We start from the raw sequence: 17,753 nt of genomic DNA on the forward strand, positions 1-17,753 counted from the left end.
GAATCTTCTTCAAGGGTCGATCTGTCATTACTACTCCCTGGTGGCTTTCCAGATAAACCCTGAACTTTCGGACTGTCAGTAGTATAGCGTATGCTATCTTCTCAATATTCAAATATCTGACCTCGGCATCTTTAAGCACCTTGCTGACATAGAAAATAGGCTTTTGCTCTCCTTCTTCCACTCTTACCAATACGGCGTTGACTGCTTGTTTAGAGGCTGCCAGGTATATCAGAAGTTCCTAACCTTCTATGGGACTACTAAGCACGTGAGGCGAGCTAAGATAGCTTTTGAGTTCTTTGAAGGCTTCTCGACAGTCTTCTGTCCATTCGAAGTTTGGCACTTTCCTCAACTTCTTGAAGAATGGTAAACACTTTTCTGCCGACCTCGACATGAATCGATTAAGCGCCACTACTCTCCCGGTCAGTCTCTGGACGTCCCTTACACAGGTCGGTTCTGGCATATTCAATATGGCCTCTACCTTCTTCGGATTGGGCTCGATGCCTTTCCCACTCACTATGTATCCCAGGAATTTTCCTCCTCTAATGAAGAAGGCACATTTCGCTGGGTTCAGCTTCATTCTGTACTGGTCTAATACTCCGAATACCTCCCTCAAATCTGCCATGTGCTGTTGGAAAGTTAGGCTCTTGACCACCATATCATCCACATAAACTTCTACGTTTCTGCCGATCTGATTTTTGAAGATTTTGTTCATCAGTCTTTGGTAAGTTGCCCCGGCATTTTTCAATCCGAAAGGCATGGCTCTATAGCAGTAAGTCCCATCTTCTGTTATGAACGAGGTCTTTTCTTCGTCCGACCTGTCCATTGGGATTTGATGATAACCAGACATTGCGTCCAAAGACGACATATAATCAAAGCCGGCCGTAGAATCGACCATTTTATTAATATCAGGGAGGGGATAACAATCTTTAGGGCAAGCCTGATTCAGGTCAGTGAAATCTATGCACATCCTATATTTGCCATTGGCTTTTTTGACGAGTACAGGATTAGCTAACCATTGCGGGTACATGACTTCCCTAATAAAGCCTGCCTCTTCTAACTTCTGCACTTCCTCCCTGGTGGCTTGTTGCTTCTCCCTTCCTACCACCCTCTTCTTCTGCTTCACCGGCCTGGCTTCGGGGAGGACGTTCAGCTTATGGGTTATCACCTCGGGATCAATTCCGGGCATGTCAGAAGGCTTCCAGACGAAGCTTGACGCGTGACTTCGGATCAAGGCCATGACCTCGATTTTCTGTTCTTTGGTGAGGCCGGCGTTGAGACTAAAGACTTTATCTGTTTCTGCTTCTGTTAAAGGAAAAATCTCCAGTTCCCCCACCGGCTCTGTTCTGGCTTCTGTTTTCTCGTCTCGGACCTCCAGGACTTCTGAATCCAGCCTATCTTCTGTTGAGCTCGACTCTGCTACCATAGCTAGGTACACTGCCCTTGCTTCCTCCTGGCTTCCCCGAACTATTCCCACCCCTGCCTCTGTTGGAAACTTCATTGCCAGATATCTGATACTGGTGACGGCCTCAAAGTCAAACAGCGCAGGTCTTCCCAGGATCGCATTGTAGCTCAGGGGGAGTTTAGCCACCAGGAACACCGTATAATGGGTGCGAGTCCTTGGTGCTTCTCCCAAAGTAAGGGCTAGCTTTACCTTCCCTTCCACCGTTACTGGCGTTCCTCCAATTCCTTTAATCGGGGCCTGATCCCGAACCAGCTGCTCTTCGGGGATTCCCATTTGCTGGAAGACTCGATAAGGTAGCAAATTCACCTTGCTCCCGTCATCCACCAAGATCTTCTTTACCCGGTAGTTGTGAATGACAGCTTCAACGACAAGGGCATCGTCATGGGGCATCTGAACACCCTGGGCATCCTCTGGGGAGAAAGTGATGACCGTCGGAGAGTGTACGACGACCTGCATGACCTCAGCACTGCTGCTTTCTCCCTCTCTACTCCTCTTTTTCCCCCTTCAACTCATCCGACCTCCTGTGCCTCCAACGATCATATTGATGGTCCCACTGGACCCGTCGTTTACAGGGTTAGCTCCCGTTCTCCTCGGCGCTTGGACTACCGGATTGGGCTGGGGTCTCTGTCCTTCCGGTTTCTTCACGAAGTTCTTCAGGTGTCCCCTTTTTATCAGCCGCTCGATTTCCGTGATCAACTGGAAACAGTTATTGGTGTCGTGGCCATGAGTACGATGGAACTGACAGTATTTGTCAGGATTTCGCTGGTTGGCTTCCGTTCTCAGGGGTCTGGGCCACTGAAAGAATTCCTTGTCTTAGACGGCCATGAGCACTTCGGCTCTAAAGGCATTAAGTGGGGTCGGCTTCTCTGGAACCCACGGAGGGAGTGACTTCTGTTCTGAGACCCGAGGAGGGAGAGGTCTTTGGTCCCTTCGCTCCCAGGGCTGTCTGTAAGGCTCAGGCCTTTTGCCATGTCTCTTCTCTTGCTTCTCCGGCCTCCTTTCCTCCGGGGTTTTCTCCTTACCTGCCACTCCCTTGGCGAATCGGCTTGTCACCAAGGCGTCATCCTGCCTTATATACTTCTCAGCCCTCTTCATCAACTCGGCCAGTGAGGTCGGAAGCTTCCTGCTTAATGAGCCGAAGAACTCGACAGAGGTCGTCCCCTTTTGCATGGCCTCCACCGCCCTTCCCTCATCGAGCTCAGGAATCTGCAGGGCCTCCGTATTGAAACGAGCGACATACTCCCTGAGCGATTCGTCTCCTCTCTGCCTGATTGTCTCCAGGTAGCTCGTCTTCCTATCTGCGGGCACTCTGGTAATAAACCGGCTGATGAAGCGAGTGGCCAGATCCCCAAAACTGCTGATACTCCCAGCCTCGAGGCTGTTGAACCACGCCCGTGCTGGCCCCGAGAGCGTCATTGGGAATGCCTTGCATATCAAGGCATCTGATAGAGTCTGCAGCTCCATGAAAGTCTTGTAGTTGAGGACATGCTCTCGGGGGTTTCCAGCTCCGTCATAAGCCGCCATTGATGGCATCATAAACTTCTTAGGAACAGTCTCCTGTTGCACCCACTTTGAGAAAGGTGAAGAAGTGGGCAGAAAGGTTTGGCTCTGATCCTTCTTTCCCAGCTCAGCCAAGAGCTGCTCTCTCAACTTTTGCAGCTTTTGGTCTACATTCTCATCTTCCAGCCTGGGTTTCTCCTCCAGGTGGTATTCCTCCTCCTCTGCTTCACTTCTCGTCCACCTGGTTGTCCCGGCGAAATAGTTGTCAGCCTCATCATTCTCTATCATCTCCCTCACCCTCCTTCCATGGACTCGGGCCTCCGGTTCTTCTTCTTCCCAGGCTCTTCTCCCCTTTTCTCCGGTATCGCGGCTGCTGGTTTGAAGGCGGTCAAGGGCAGGTTGGGGCTCATTGGTTTGGGGTTCTTCTACCACTGGGAGTGTATTTATCGGGGTGCTGAGGCCCCTTTGTTGCATTATCTGCCCCAACCAGTGGGCGGTGTTCTATAGTTGGAGGGCCATAGTTTGAAGGTCCTGGTTAGATAAGGTAGCGGTGGGAGCATTCCCTGCCAAGCTTGGCGAGGGATTGAGAGGAATAGGTGTTTAGTTATTTAGTGTTGTAGGACTAGAAAAGGAGAACTGCTGCCCCTCTTGGGCAGAGCTCAGGTCATTTGGGATGTTAAGGTTGCTTTCATTGTGATTAGCCATCGTGGATCTCAGTGGGTTTTGTTAAGAGTGGAACTTCGGTGATGAAAAGATCTCCTTCGTTCCCACAGACGGCGCCAATTTGATGATCTGAGATCCAGAAATAATAGGGTTTTACAGAGGTTTTTTGGAATATTGAAAAACTTAGAGCTTATGGGAGGATCATCCTCCTTTTATCTCTTTTTCTCCTATGCTAGTGACGTGCAACGGCCCGGCTATCATTGGACCACCTGTCTCTGCCATATTGATACGATTGTACGAGGATATCCGGTACCTGTCTCATGCGTAACAGCCCCTGATTCCCTTCGTGCGTGTGTGGACGGGTCTACAAGGCTGAAGGTGGGGCCTTCTTCCCGATTCCGGGCTGGACCGGGAGATAGGAATAAGATTGAGCCCAAGGAGGATCATCCTGAGGAGCCATGAGGGCTGGGCCGGCCTGAGAGGCAGTGGAGACCAGGTCAGCCTGGTTGAGAAATCCACATGGACCCTGTATCAAGGTTCGAACGGGCTGGACCTGTTTGTACTGGGGTCGTGTGGGCCTCCGAACGATGGGTCGTGATCGAGGGCTTGGCCCTTGACCGGGGTGGAGAAATCCAGCGGTCATCAATATTAATTTTAGAGTTATTTAGTGTTATGTAAAAATCTAAAACACTCTTAATATGAAAAGATTAAATAACAAATATTTTATATATTATAGAGATTAAATAGTAAAAATATCTAACAATTAAAATTAATTACTAAAACTAATAAAATAAGTAATTAATAAATTTTTAAAATTTTTAAAATATTTTAATATATTTTTAAAATTAAAAGACTGACTAATAAATTTTTTCACTGCAACTAAATAATAAATTTTAAAAAGTAATAAAGAAAACTGAAGGTGGAGTTGGGAGACTTGCCTGTTACATTGGCATAAAGCTGATTACTTGTAAAATCCACAGAAAACCACCCCTTAAGATCCTGGCCATTTATTGTATAGGCTTTTGCTTGATCTGGCTAGATCTTATCAATATTTGTTGAAGCTTCTAGGTTGATATTTTCCTGACATAATCCAATGCTGTCCTTTATTAGCTGTAACTTGCAGAGCATAACCATATTTGTTATGCTTGAACCCTTTCCCATATTAACTGCTAAGCTAGATGATTCAGGGAAAACTCCCCCACCTCTTGCTATTACGACAAGGAAATATCACATCTAAAGATATTTTTAAAATTATACATATAAATTTATGGGAGTTTATATTCTTGAAGATCCATAACTAGTGCAACTTATGTTTTACTAATTAACAGCAAGTTGGACCATTTTTTTTTTTTTTTTAAATAAGCATTCATAATATTTTGGAAGATGTTTCAAAAATGGTTCAAAATCAATACTAGAAAAATATTAAAGTGATAAGATCTAATAATGGATCAAAATTTATAAACAAAACATGCAATAATTGGTTTAAGTATAAATGCATTTTGCATAAAAAATCTTGTTCTTACTCTTTACGTTCTTACTTTTTACAACAAAATAAAGTTGTAAAGCAGAAGTATATGCATTTATTATAAATTATTCTTACTCTTTATATCCTTACTTTCTACAATAAAATAAAATTTTTACAATAAAATGTAGTTGTGGAGGAAAAGTACATGCATTTTATTATAAACTGCAATGATTTGTGTATCTACTTTATGACTTTTAAATTTTTTTATCTTTTCTTATTCTGTTGCATTGCAATAATAAAGTAATACAGTACAGTTTTTCACGACCGTACAAAGCACTTGAAAATCGATTGTTATATAGTTCGCAATCAGCGTACTTCAAGCTTTATTTCTCTCATGCATGTATCCTCAAAGATCAATTTGTTCACAAAATTCCTCAGTCTTATATCTCTCAAATTCCTCCTTTTCATGAGACTCCAATTTTGATCTGTCTCCATCTTAAGAGGAAAATGAAGAGAGTAGTTAATAAATGATACAGTAAAATAAGTATAAAAAGCGGAATAAAACAGAACAATGGGAATCGATATCATTTTGTATAGAGATTAATTTATTTTACAAATTCTTCCATTTTATTTGCTATTCACGTATATTATACTAAGCATACGCTATTACAGCTAGTATAGCCGACAAAGAATAACGGCTCATTTCTAGAGTATTCCTATCAAGTGTATATATAAATTCTGTACATTTTTTTTTCAGAAAAAAATGGAAAAGTGAAATATTTGGAAGGTAATTAGGGAATTATAATTCTAGATCATAAATGGTTCAAAAGCCCATTTTTAGATGGATGTCCTTAACAGAATTAAATAATAGAGATTTTTTAATATAATGAAAATAATTTAATTAGATAAAACTGTTGGGACATATTTCATAATAAAATGTTAAATCTCTCTCTTATATTATTAAAATAAAATAATAAATATTGTGGTTGAAATGAAAATAAAATACTAGAAATAATGCCGCATTCGTTTTTCACTTGTTTTTAACGGTTTAAATTCCAACTCGTATCGCCCGTAAAATAGCGCGCGAAACTGGAATTGAAGGTTATGTTAAGCTTAAGCGCGTCGTTTCACGCTCCGTTTGTTTCCATACCCCCTTCCCGCCCCTCCTCCTCCTCCTCCTTGTCCTCTAAGCGCAGCACCACCTTTTCAATGTCGGTCTCGGCCCGAATTGCAGTCGTCGGAGACGTCGTGAGTTTCTCTTTAGTATTTGTTTGCTCTTCCAAGCTTGTATTTCTTTTTAATTTACAAACCCTAGCTTCGCGTTCTCTTAGATGGCTTATTATTTGATTAAACTAGGGCTGGGATTATACGATTATTATATTTTTGGAAATTTTATATATACATATATATATATATATATATATATATATATATATATAAAATTTATTTGTGGTTTTTGAAGCATGATGATTGGAATCTAGAAGAAGATACAAAAGCACTTCAACTGTTGCAGGTAAATTTCTTTTCTTACTTCTTCTGTGTTCACCATTATTACATAATATGCTTAATTTTTCATATTCTTCTTTTACTTGTAGTCTTTGCTTTTGATTTCTGCTGTATGTCCCAGTAACTAAACCCATAAATCAATATAGGGGTTTAATAACCAAAAACAATTTTGCTTGCTAATTGAGAAGAAAGTAACACTGTCTTATTTTTAGTTCTGTGAGGAAGTGAATCAGATTTATGGAGAACGTTTCCAGGCTAGCCTGGTCCGGGCACTGTTCCAGTTTTGATTCCAATTCTAAGCTGGTCAAGGTGCAGCCATTTTTAAAATTCATTTTAAGGGAAATTAAATGTTATTTATAGCAAATTTTTCACTAATCTAATTACTAATTACCATTTATCTACTTCTAGGAAATATTTACTAATCTTATCAGTTATTCTTTTGAAAAATACTAATCTCACCAGTTATCACATTAAATACATAATTTTTTTAGTGAACAAATGTGAATGTTATTTTATTTCCTTAAATATTTTTCTCTAAATAAATGTATTTAACTGCCATTAATAAATATAATCTAATTGACTTAAGTAGATGTAATTTAATTTCCTTGAACAAATGTAACCTAATTTTCCTGAAATTATTTTAACTTCCCTTATTATTATTATTATTTTTTAAAAAGTCAGCTTGGAATTGGACCCAACTGCTGGTTTTGGTTCAAGAAAAGCAGAAACCTAGCCAGGCCTTTGGAGTGTCGAATCTGAATTGGGGAACCATTGACTGGTTTCAGGTCTAAACCAGTCTGTGGCTGAGCCTAGGTCAGACTTGTGTACGACAAGTATCTTTTTTACTTAATTAAATAAATATTAATAATATCCCAAAAAAAATAATAAATAAATGTTGATCAAAATATTCCCCTTTTTCCTTCAATTCTATTTGTCAGATTGGGAATGGCATCTGCTAGAACTAGAGGCATGCGATCTTGTAACAGGTTGGAACTAACATCATCACAAAAACATGCATATGTATAGTGTAATGGAAATATGTATATGAGAGAACAAATTAAGTTTGGCTTAATTTTGGGATCAAGTTACAAATGGGTTGTGGGTTCTAAAATTTGATTTAGTAATCCATATGAGATTTGGTCACCGAGGGTCAACACAAACTCTTTTATCACTTTTAGCATTATGGCTCACTGCCTTATTTATCTAGAAATTTCCTCATTCACCCATGCAAATATGTAGCCAAGTGCGTCATTCTCAAAAAAAAAAGAAGAAGAAGAAGAAGAAACTATAATATAGAGGTTTCTAAGTTTAGCAGAAGATACTTGATATTGTACAATACTGAAATCAGCAAAGTGCGACCATTGAGCCTTACCTTACTGGAATTGTCTTCAAGACTGAGAGGTTTTGAGCATATATATATATATATAAAAGAATCAGCAAAGGGCGGATAGGAGTCTTAACATGCTAAAAAAGGAACTTTAGGTTTTCTCATAAGGTTTAGCCAAGAAACAGACCACTAGGTCTCTGAGCTGTCATTTGAGAAAACTTGGTGTTGGGAGTTAATATTGGTTAATGTAATGTTCTTCACCAGGAATATATATGCGGCAAAGAATCCTTGAAGACATTGAGTTTGGTACCCTTGTTTATTTGTGGTTAGAAGAAGCACCCATGTCAAGTGTGTCTACGACACTTGTAACAAATCCAAGAAGAATACCTAGTAGAACTCTCTGAATCCAAGAAACATACCTAGAAGAACTTTTCTTTGGCTGTTTCTCTATTTGTGTACTATAATCAAGGCTCTGCCAAAATTATGTAACTAGTTTTTGTCCACCACATACTTGAGCTGGAAGTTACCGAGCAATGTCTTCAGTAAAAATATGAAGAGTTAAAGGCAAACCCTGGAAATGGGTCAATCATTATCTCGCATCTGAGTGAGGGAAGAATCTTTTGGCCACGTTTTTACACTGTCTCGAAATAGAATCTTGCTAGAACTAGACATTCACAATAGTTTTAAAATTGCCTTAAGCTATTTATTGTTTAATTTGTTTTGTCAATTTTCTTTAGCTTTTCAGAAGCCTTTCTGTTATTCCCGAATTTATATCTCTTCTAATAATGTAATATGTGTTGATGGCAATGCAGCCGGATTTGGTGCTGTTTACAGGCAGGTTTCTTTTCTCTGACCTTATACCTATATGATGTCATTGGCTGGCCTTCATTCACTCCATATGTGGTGCCTTCATGGCCTTTTTTGTCATTTTTAATTGGTGAGCTTAATATAAAGGAAACATCTAAATAGGATATGGCTATGCAGGACATTACATGTTTTTTTTGGGTATCTTATAGCATATAGACAATATTCATGTTCATAAATTTGATACATGGAAAATCAGCTTAACGCATGTACCATGGCCAGTCATTCTGATTGTGTATTTACAACATTGCTAGTAAATTTTTTAAATCTAACTTTGTTAATCTTTCTTTGCCTTCTATTATTCTTCTTTTCCTTCCCTCTCCTTGAGATAGGTGATTTTGGTAATGAGAATGTGGATCTCGTTCAAAGTGTTGCAGATCTTCAATTTCCTAAGGCAGTTATTTTGGGAAATCATGATTCCTGGTGTACCCAGCAGTTCTCTCAAAAGTAAGTCCAGATTGTACAGCCCATTTCAATGGTGTATTTGGTTGACATATGCTAAGATGTCTCGATATTGTTATATACTTTCAGATTTTCCTTCTTAAATTATGGAGGCTAGAGCAATTAAATAATGCATTATTGTTTCAGTTCTTATATGCAATATCTGATGAAAAATATAAATAAAGAAAGAAAAAAAGAAGAGAGGAGATGTCACGTATTCTAGGAAGAAATATAGAAATAAGAGGGATTCAAATGTATAGCAGGGAATATTACAGCTATTATTAGGCTGTTATAGGTTGTTATAGCTAGTAGTGAGGTTGTTATAGCTATGAGTGTACAGCTGCCAAGTTAGTTACTGAGAAATAGTATATATCTCAGCACATTACACATGTAAGGGCATTCCATTTTCATCAATACAAGTATAGCTTATCTGCTTCCCTATAAAACCTTCTTCTCTATCTAAACAGTCTCTTCTTCTCTATTTCTCTTTATTCTGAGTTATTTCAGCCTGTTAGAGGTATTGCCCTAACATTTGGTATCAGAGCCATCGAAACAGTGGGTGATTGCTCCTGAGGGTCGGATCCATGACTCGATCAGCCATAGTAAGTCAGGAGATGGTGAGGATCGTGGAATTAGAAGAACAACTTAGAATACTCCAAGAAAACACCCAAAAGAATAACGACGAATTGAAAGAATTTAAAGAGGAGGGGCAGAAGGACTCTCGGGATACTAACACGATCTTGGATGAGTTGCGATCTTTGATGATTAAGCATGTATCTGAGAAGGGGAACGAAGTTAGCAGTTCCAATGAGGGTGGAAACAGTGCATCGCAAACAGTTTTTGGAAATGATAGAGTATTGCTATCAGCCCAGAATCAGTCCAATCAAGCTAAAGAGAAAGGTATTTTAGGCTCTCAACTTATAATCTCTCTTTAATGATATGACACAAATGCTTCCTAAGATAGAGTTAGCCACATTTGAGGGAAAAGAGCCAAGGGCTTGGCTGAGGAAGTGTGTTAAGTATTTTTAGATCTATAGAGTCCCTACTGAGCAAAGGGTAACATTAGCAAGTCTATTCTTGATGGATAAGGTTGATGCATGGTTCTATAACTGGAACAGGGGAAGAGAGCCTAATTGGGATGAATTTGAAAGGGGAGTTTGCATTAGATTTGGAGATGAAGGCTTAGAAGATATAGTGGAAGGGTTTATGAAACTGAGGCAGAAAAACTCTGCTGAAGAATACCAGGACGAGTTTGAGGATATGAGAATTAGATTGGAGAGGTTAATGCCAGAATTGAGTGAATCCTATTTTCTTTCTGGGTTCATTGGAGGTCTCAAAAATGAAATTAGGCTTATGGTAAAAATGATGAAGCCTGTATCTCTTTGTCAAGCTGTGGATATAGCTAAATTGCAAGAGCAATTGTTAGACAAAAGTAAATTGAAGGGAAACTTCACCAATTCTTTCAAAGCTTACAAAAGTCCTAACTTTAAAGGACCTTCAGTCACCAATAGCAATTTACTCCAAACAAAACCAGCCTTATCAATACTTCTCTAAATCCAATAATACATACCAGAATCCACTCTGTCTAATTTTAAAGGACCTTCAGTCACCAATAGCAATTTACCCACCCCTAATAATACCAGTTCAGCATCCACAAATATAACCATAGCCTCTAAAACTCTCCGAACACCTATCAAATACCTAACAAGGCCCTGCTTTAGATGTGGAGACAAATATTTTCCTGGGCATCAGTGTTAATCCATAACCTTAAATGCAATTTATACTGAAGAAAAAGGGGAGGATGGGAGAGATGAGGAATGGTATGAAGTGAAGGGAGTTGAAGTGGATGAGGATGTGGGGGAGGCAACCCTATCTGTGCATGCATTGGAGGGCAGTTTTGGTGCGGATACAAATAGAATTATGGAGTGTCATAAGGATAGACAGTTAGTAATCCTCGTAGAAAGTGGGAGCACAACTAGCTTCCTGCATACAAGGGTGGCAATGGAGTTGAAATTGGATGTGGTGAAACTTCCTCTTTCTGCTGTTACTGTGTGACTGGAAGAAAGTCATATTGTGATCACAAATGTCTTGAGTTTAATTGGAAAATGCAAAAGTAGGAGTTTCCAGTTTGATGTGAGGATATTGGAATTAGGGGATTTGACATGATATTAGGAGTGGATTGGTTAAAATGTCACAATCCTTTGTTGTTTGACTTTGAGGCCTCAGTAATCACTATTACTAGACAACAAAAACCTGTATTGTTGCATGGTATTGGTGAAGGAGCTTTGCAATCTAGATTATGGTATTCTGTAGATGTGTTGCAGAGGAAGGGAGTGGACCTACAGACTCTTACTTTTTGTATTTTAGCAATGTGAGGAGCAATCTTAGGAGTCACAGATGCAACAAGGGCCTTTTGCTCCTGTCTTGCATGCTGTTACTAATGACAATGCAGACTTGAAAGGGGTGCTGCAACAGTATCAATTAGTATTTGTTGATCCTCAAGGGTTACCACGCATTAAAAGCTATAATCATGCCATTCCACTTATGCCCAACACTCAGCCAGTCAATGTGAGGTTCTACAGATATTCTCAATACCAAAAGAATGAAATTGAGAGACTGGTAGTTGATATGTTACAATCCCAACTCATTCAACCTAGCATTAGCCCCTATGCTTCTCCAGAGTACTCTTAGTAAAGAAAAAGGATGGGACTTGGACATTTTGTGTGGATTACAGAAAATTAAAAGAGCTAACTGTTAAAGATAAATTCCCTATGCCCATTATTGATGACCTTTTAGATGAACTGAAGGGAGCTAAGGTGTTTTCTAAAATAGATTTGAAAGCTGGATATCATCAAATCAAATGAGGGAGCAAGACATTCCTAAAACAGTCTTCAAAACACACCATGGTCACTTTGAATTCAAAGTTATGCCCTTTGACTTGATCAATGCTCCTGCCACATTCCAAGCCCTAATGAACCATTTATTCCAACCCTTTCTTAGGAAATTTGTGTTGGTATTTTTTGATGATATCTTGGTCTATAGTAACAGTATGGCAGAGCATATTCAGCATTTAGAAGCAGTATTTAAAGTGTTACTAGACCAGCAACTGTTTGCCAAGTTATCTAAGTACATATCATTTCTGAACAAGGGGTGAGTATAGATCCTATGAAAATTGAGCCTATGGTCCGTTGGCTAGCACCACAGTCTCTTAAAGACCTCAGAAGCTTCTTGGGACTCACAAGGTACCACTGAATGTTTATAAGAAATTATGGGATTATTTGCATACCCTTAACCAACCTTCTAAAGAAAGATGCTTTTAAATGGTGTGAAGAAGCTCAGTTAGCATTTGATTAGCTCAAGCAGAATATGACTGAGGCTCCATTATTATCCTTACCAGATTTTTCTATGCCATTCATTGTAGAGACTGATGCAAGCAATTTGGGGAATGGGAGCTGTTTTGCAACAATAGGGACACCCCATAACCTACATTTTTAAGGCTTTTGGTCCCCGAAATCAGGCTTTATCAGTTTATGAAAGGGAGTTATTGGCTATTACTTTTACAGTGAATAAATGGAGGCACTATCTAGAGCAAGGGCAGTTTTTTATTAAAACAGACCATGAAAGCATTAAATACCTTCTTGAACAGAGATTGCATACTAACCTACAACAGAGGGGCATTTCTAAACTATTGGGACTTGATTATAAGATATTATATAGAGAGAGGGTAGAAAATATTGTGACTGATGCACTTTCAAGGAGATCTTCTTCCTTAGACAGCCATCAATTATATAACATGCTGTCAATAGTTATTCCCCCTTGGATGCAGCATTTGGAGAACAGTTATGAAGCAGATTCTAAGGCTACTGAATTAATTCAACAACTCTCAATTGCTTCTCCTATCACCACTCCTTACCAAGTGAAAAATGGAGTCTTATTTATAAAACCAGAATGTATGTGGGAGCAACTATAAATCTTAGACAGCGCTTATCACAATCCAACAGTGGGTAGACATTCTGGCGTGCAAGGCACTTATTTAAAGCTTAAAAGGTACTTCTACAAGCCTAGAATGTTAAGGGAAGTTATGGAGTGGATTAAGCAGTGTGATACTTGTGCAAGATGCAAACATGAACACTGTGCTTATCCAGTATTGTTGCAGCCTCTGCCAATTCCTACTCAGGCTTGGCAAGAAATATCCATGGATTTCATTAAGGGCCTTCCTAAGTCAAAAGGGAAGGATACCATCTTAGGAGTGTTTTGCAAATTGAAAAAATTAGTCCATTTCTTGCCTCTTACTCACCCTTTCTCAGCCACCATAGTAGCTCACTTGTTCATGGATCATATCTACAAGTTACATAGTCTTCTTAAAGTCATCGTTTCTGATCGAGACAAAATATTTACTAGTTTATTCTGGCAAGAATTGTTTAAGAGTTTGGATGTTAAACTCTCCTTTAGCTCAACCTACCATCCTCAATCTGATTGGCAAACTGAAAGGGTCATTCAGCACCTTGAAACTTACCTCTGATGTATGGTTCATCTGAAGCCATTGGCTTGGATTCAATGGCTCCCTATGGCTGAATGGTGGTACAACTCTACCCCCCACAGTGCCCTCAAATGTCCCCTTTCCAAGCATTATATGGCTATTCTTCTTTCAATTTTCCTATAGATCTACCTATTGATATTGTTATTGGCAATGTGGATCAATTTCTCCAAGACAAGCAAAAGCTTGGGCAGCTCTTAAAGGAAAACTTAAGAGTTAGCTCAACTTAGAATGAAGCAACAGGCAGACTCTAAGAGGATTGAATGAGAATTTTCTGTGGGTGATAGGGTTTATTTAAAGCTTCAGCTCCACAGACAGGTTTCCTTAGTACTCAGACAGTCTCTTAAGTTGTGTGCTAAATATTATGGACCCAATCAGATCTTAGTTAGAGTGGGGAAGGTGGCCTACAAACTGGAGTTACTCTCGGAATTTTCAATTTACCATGTTTTTCATGTCTCCTTGCTCAAAGAGAAGGCGGGGGAGTCGATGATCATCTCTACAGCACTGTCTGACCTTCGGAACAATATTTCATAGTGGCTCCAGAGAAGGTATTACAGACTAGAACTATTCTCAAAGGCACTGATTATGTGGTCCAAGGATTAATTAAATGGGTCGATCTTTCTCTTGAAGATGCAACTTGAGAAGACAAGACTTTCATTGAGACTCAATTTCCTACTCATTGCCTTTCTTGGGGTCAAGAAAGCTCTCAACCAAGGGGTATTATCACGTATTGTAGGAAGAAATATAGAAATAAGAGGGATTTAAATGTATAGCAGGGAATATTACAGCTATTATAGGCTGTTATAGGTTGTTATAGCTAGTAGTGAGGTTGTTATAGCTATGAGTGTTAAACTGTCAAGTTAGTTAGTGAGAAATAGTATATATCTCAGCACATGTAAGGGCATTCCATTTTCATCAATACAAGTACAGCTTACCTGCTTCCCTCTAAAACCTTCTTCTCTATCCAAACAGTCTCTTCTTCTCTATTCTTCTCTATTCTTCTTCTCTATTTCTCTCTATTCTGCCTTATTTCAACCTGTTAGAGCCCTAACAGGAGACTTCTGAATTATTGTTTGAAATTTCTGCCAAGAGTATGTTCCTTCTAGTGTATGTCTATGTGAATCTGTGCTTGTGCCATGTTACCAGCAGCGAACCTTTTGTAAATTTTGGGAAGTAAGCCATTAACTATCCTAAATAAATCAAACATGCAAATTAAATTTCTATTTCATTATAAATTATAATTGATTTCTTTAATTTGAACATTAGGAGGAAGGATGGTGTTCAACTTCAACTGGAGTGGTGAGCGTCCCTTAATCTCTGATCTCTGAGCACGCCAGATTTTCTGGTTATATCATCATTATCATTGGGTAGATGTTTGACAATCTAAAGATATTTTGATTGTACTCCTGTTTTCATGATCTTTAAAATATCTTACTTTTCAATGTTGTTCGACAATGTCAGCATTAAGCAGACATACAGGGGTCTGCTTTCCTTATCATCTCATATCCTAATTGCTTCTTACCTAGATGGTAAAAGACTGAATTGGGAATAACTAGAGACTGGATAATGTGGGAAGCCTACATGTGATGGCTCTCTTCTGTAGTATTGACACATATAATGTCTTTGAAAACAGAGATTGCATTGGACTTTCTGTCTTGCAAATTTGGATAACATGAATAAATACTTGTTTGGACCAGCAATTAATTTAGAGATATCATACTTCCATTTTCCCTTTTTTTTTTCCTGTTGACTCTACTATTAATGTAATTTCCTTCTCATGATTATTACCTTATTCCTGTAATAGGTTCTTTTGAAAAATTATGAAGAATAAAAAACAGTGAGATAAGGAATCATACATGTAGCCCCCAGTTTTCTGACCTTATTCTCTGGAAAAAGCAGGGGGATTGAATGGACATGGCAAGGTTTTATAATATTTGTGAACTGTTATCCCATGGACAGAATTTTTTTGGATGCACTGAATGTAACTTGGTCGGATATAATTTTGAATAGCTTCTGAATTTTTTTCCTTTATCAAAAGTCAAAAGGAATGTAAACACAAATGGAAAAGGGTATACTGCTCATCCTAGATAACCTCCTGTTATCATGCTCTTCTATGTCTTGACTTGAGTATGATTTTTGGCATTGGGGATTGGCATGCATGTAATGTAATAGAGTTACATAAAGATACTGGATGCCTTTAATGTATGTCCTCTAAAAGCACATAGGACATCATCATGAACTGAGACCAAGAAATTCAGTTGCTGAACGAAAATACCTTTCTGGAAAAATCCAGTCTTGGTGAAGAACATGTAGGTTACAGGCATTTGGATTTCCCTTCTTTAAAACTTAGTGTTGTTGGTGGACGGCCATTTTCTTGTGGTGGTGACCGGTTGTTCCGGAAAAAGCTTCTATCTGCAAGGTTTGTATTGTTTGAAGCAAATCATATGGTTATTCTTTTCTTTTTATTATTTGATGTAGCATGTTTCATGTTTACTTGAACGAGCTGAAAACCGAAAAGATGAAAATAAGGTTTGGGAATCTTTCATGTATCTCAATTCTTCATATTGTTGATTGTCTTGCAAGGTGTTATGTGTTCCTTGGGTAAAAGAAACAAGAAATGACAGCCTCAATTTATTATAACCTTATGATCATATAACCAAAATGAGACAACTATCAATGTGCAAATGACATTGGATGATGTGAAATCTCTCTTTCTTTCTTCTAATTTATCTTGTTTCCCTGTAGCATGTCGCTTGATCTTATTCTACGTGCAATAACCTTTTAAATTTGAATACTTTCACAGATATGGAATCCAAGACATGGATGGAAGTGCCGTGAGAATATATAATACTGCTTTGCGCACTCCAGAAAACCATCTGATTATATTTCTTGCACATAATGGGCCAACAGGTGTATAAGCTGGCCAAAATTACTGACCTGCCAGTCATTCAAGCCAAATTGATCTAATTTCTTGAAATCCATTCTGGTCTTGTTTTTTTCTCAGGTCTTGGTTCTAATTTGAATGACATATGCGGAAAAGATTGGGTGTTTGGAGGTGGTGATCATGGTGATCCTGGTAACCTCTCTTCTTCTCCTTCTTTATTTGGCTGCATTCGGATGCTTGTAGTTGTAGGCATCTGCTCTGTTTATCCACTAAATTGCTGCACTATGTACAGCAAAGGATATGGGTAGCTTCAAAAGATGCAATTTATTTTGTTGATGTTACAGAATAATATATTCACCATACTTTGTTTACAAGAACATCCTCTGATACAGATCTAGCACAAGCAATTGCCCACTTAAAAGAGACTACCAGACTCAATATTCCTCTTGTCGTGTTCGGTCACATGCATAAAGAGCTGGCTCATGGAAATGGTCTTCGAAAAATGATTGTGATCAGCAATGACAAGACTATATACCTGAATGGGGCTATTGTTCCTAGAGTTAAAAGAATCAATGACGATGAACGTTCTCCCAGCAGTAGCTTCATGAATAGCGAAACCTCACAGTTGACATCAGAGTCCAGAGGTACAAAGCGAGCATTTACTGTGGTTGAAATTCTTGAAGGTAGAGTGGATAAAATTGCAGAAACATGGGTTTCTGTTAATGGAGATGTGACCTTAGTAGAAGAGGAGCATGTTTTATTTGAAGGTAGCAACTAGCATTGTTATGGAATCTTATTATCTTAACCTGTGTTGGTAATAAAAATTAAAACTGCCTAAGGAACTAAGTGGAATTAATTTATCCACACACTCAAATAATTTTTTAAAGAAAAAACTCTCAAATATAAATATTTTCACATACATTATAACTTTGTAAGAGCTATTTTTAACTTAACTCGTTAGAATTAAAATTTACTAATTTTCTCTCATTGCTCCCTTTGTTTCTTAAAAAAGTTATATTACAAATGAAAATGATCCCTATTTATAGTTGGAAAATGACTATCCAAGATGAGTTTGCCGACACTAAGTGCACTGAATTTTATAGC

The 17,753-nt window shown here is 38.7% G+C and overlaps 1 protein-coding gene across 3 annotated transcripts; it reads left to right on the top strand.

Moving 5' to 3' along the window:
- The first annotated feature begins 6,129 nt into the window (after positions 1-6,129).
- LOC110616941 lies at positions 6,130-17,491 on the top strand. 3 transcript variants are annotated; one of them, XM_021759474.2, is made up of 9 exons: positions 6,130-6,338; positions 6,553-6,603; positions 8,736-8,757; positions 9,120-9,234; positions 15,032-15,064; positions 16,059-16,184; positions 16,569-16,675; positions 16,770-16,841; positions 17,042-17,491. In XM_021759474.2, the coding sequence occupies exons 1-9, from the start codon at positions 6,195-6,197 to the stop codon at positions 17,425-17,427; spliced, it is 1,056 nt and encodes a 351-aa protein (XP_021615166.1). In that variant the 5' UTR covers positions 6,130-6,194; the 3' UTR covers positions 17,428-17,491. The 3 variants fall into 3 exon arrangements, with proteins under 3 accessions (XP_021615166.1, XP_043813403.1, XP_021615168.1); XM_021759476.2 differs by lacking the exons at positions 15,032-15,064; positions 16,059-16,184 and having other exon boundaries at positions 6,133-6,338; XM_043957468.1 differs by lacking the exons at positions 8,736-8,757; positions 15,032-15,064; positions 16,059-16,184 and having other exon boundaries at positions 6,132-6,338; positions 9,116-9,234.
- Positions 17,492-17,753: the final 262 nt, after the last annotated feature.

The sequence above is a fragment of the Manihot esculenta genome, chromosome 6, assembly GCF_001659605.2.
Source record: "Manihot esculenta cultivar AM560-2 chromosome 6, M.esculenta_v8, whole genome shotgun sequence".
NCBI lineage: Eukaryota > Viridiplantae > Streptophyta > Magnoliopsida > Malpighiales > Euphorbiaceae > Manihot > Manihot esculenta.

Excerpts from the sequence above, each read along its gene's own strand:
- LOC110616941 (XM_021759474.2), top strand. The coding sequence starts at position 6,195 with ATGTTAAGCTTAAGCGCGTCGTTTCACGCTCCGTTTGTTTCCATACCC. Across the intron at positions 6,604-8,735 it reads AAGCACTTCAACTGTTGCAG|CCGGATTTGGTGCTGTTTAC; the intron begins GTAAATTTCTTT and ends ATGGCAATGCAG. Across the intron at positions 9,235-15,031 it reads ACCCAGCAGTTCTCTCAAAA|GAGGAAGGATGGTGTTCAAC; the intron begins GTAAGTCCAGAT and ends TTTGAACATTAG.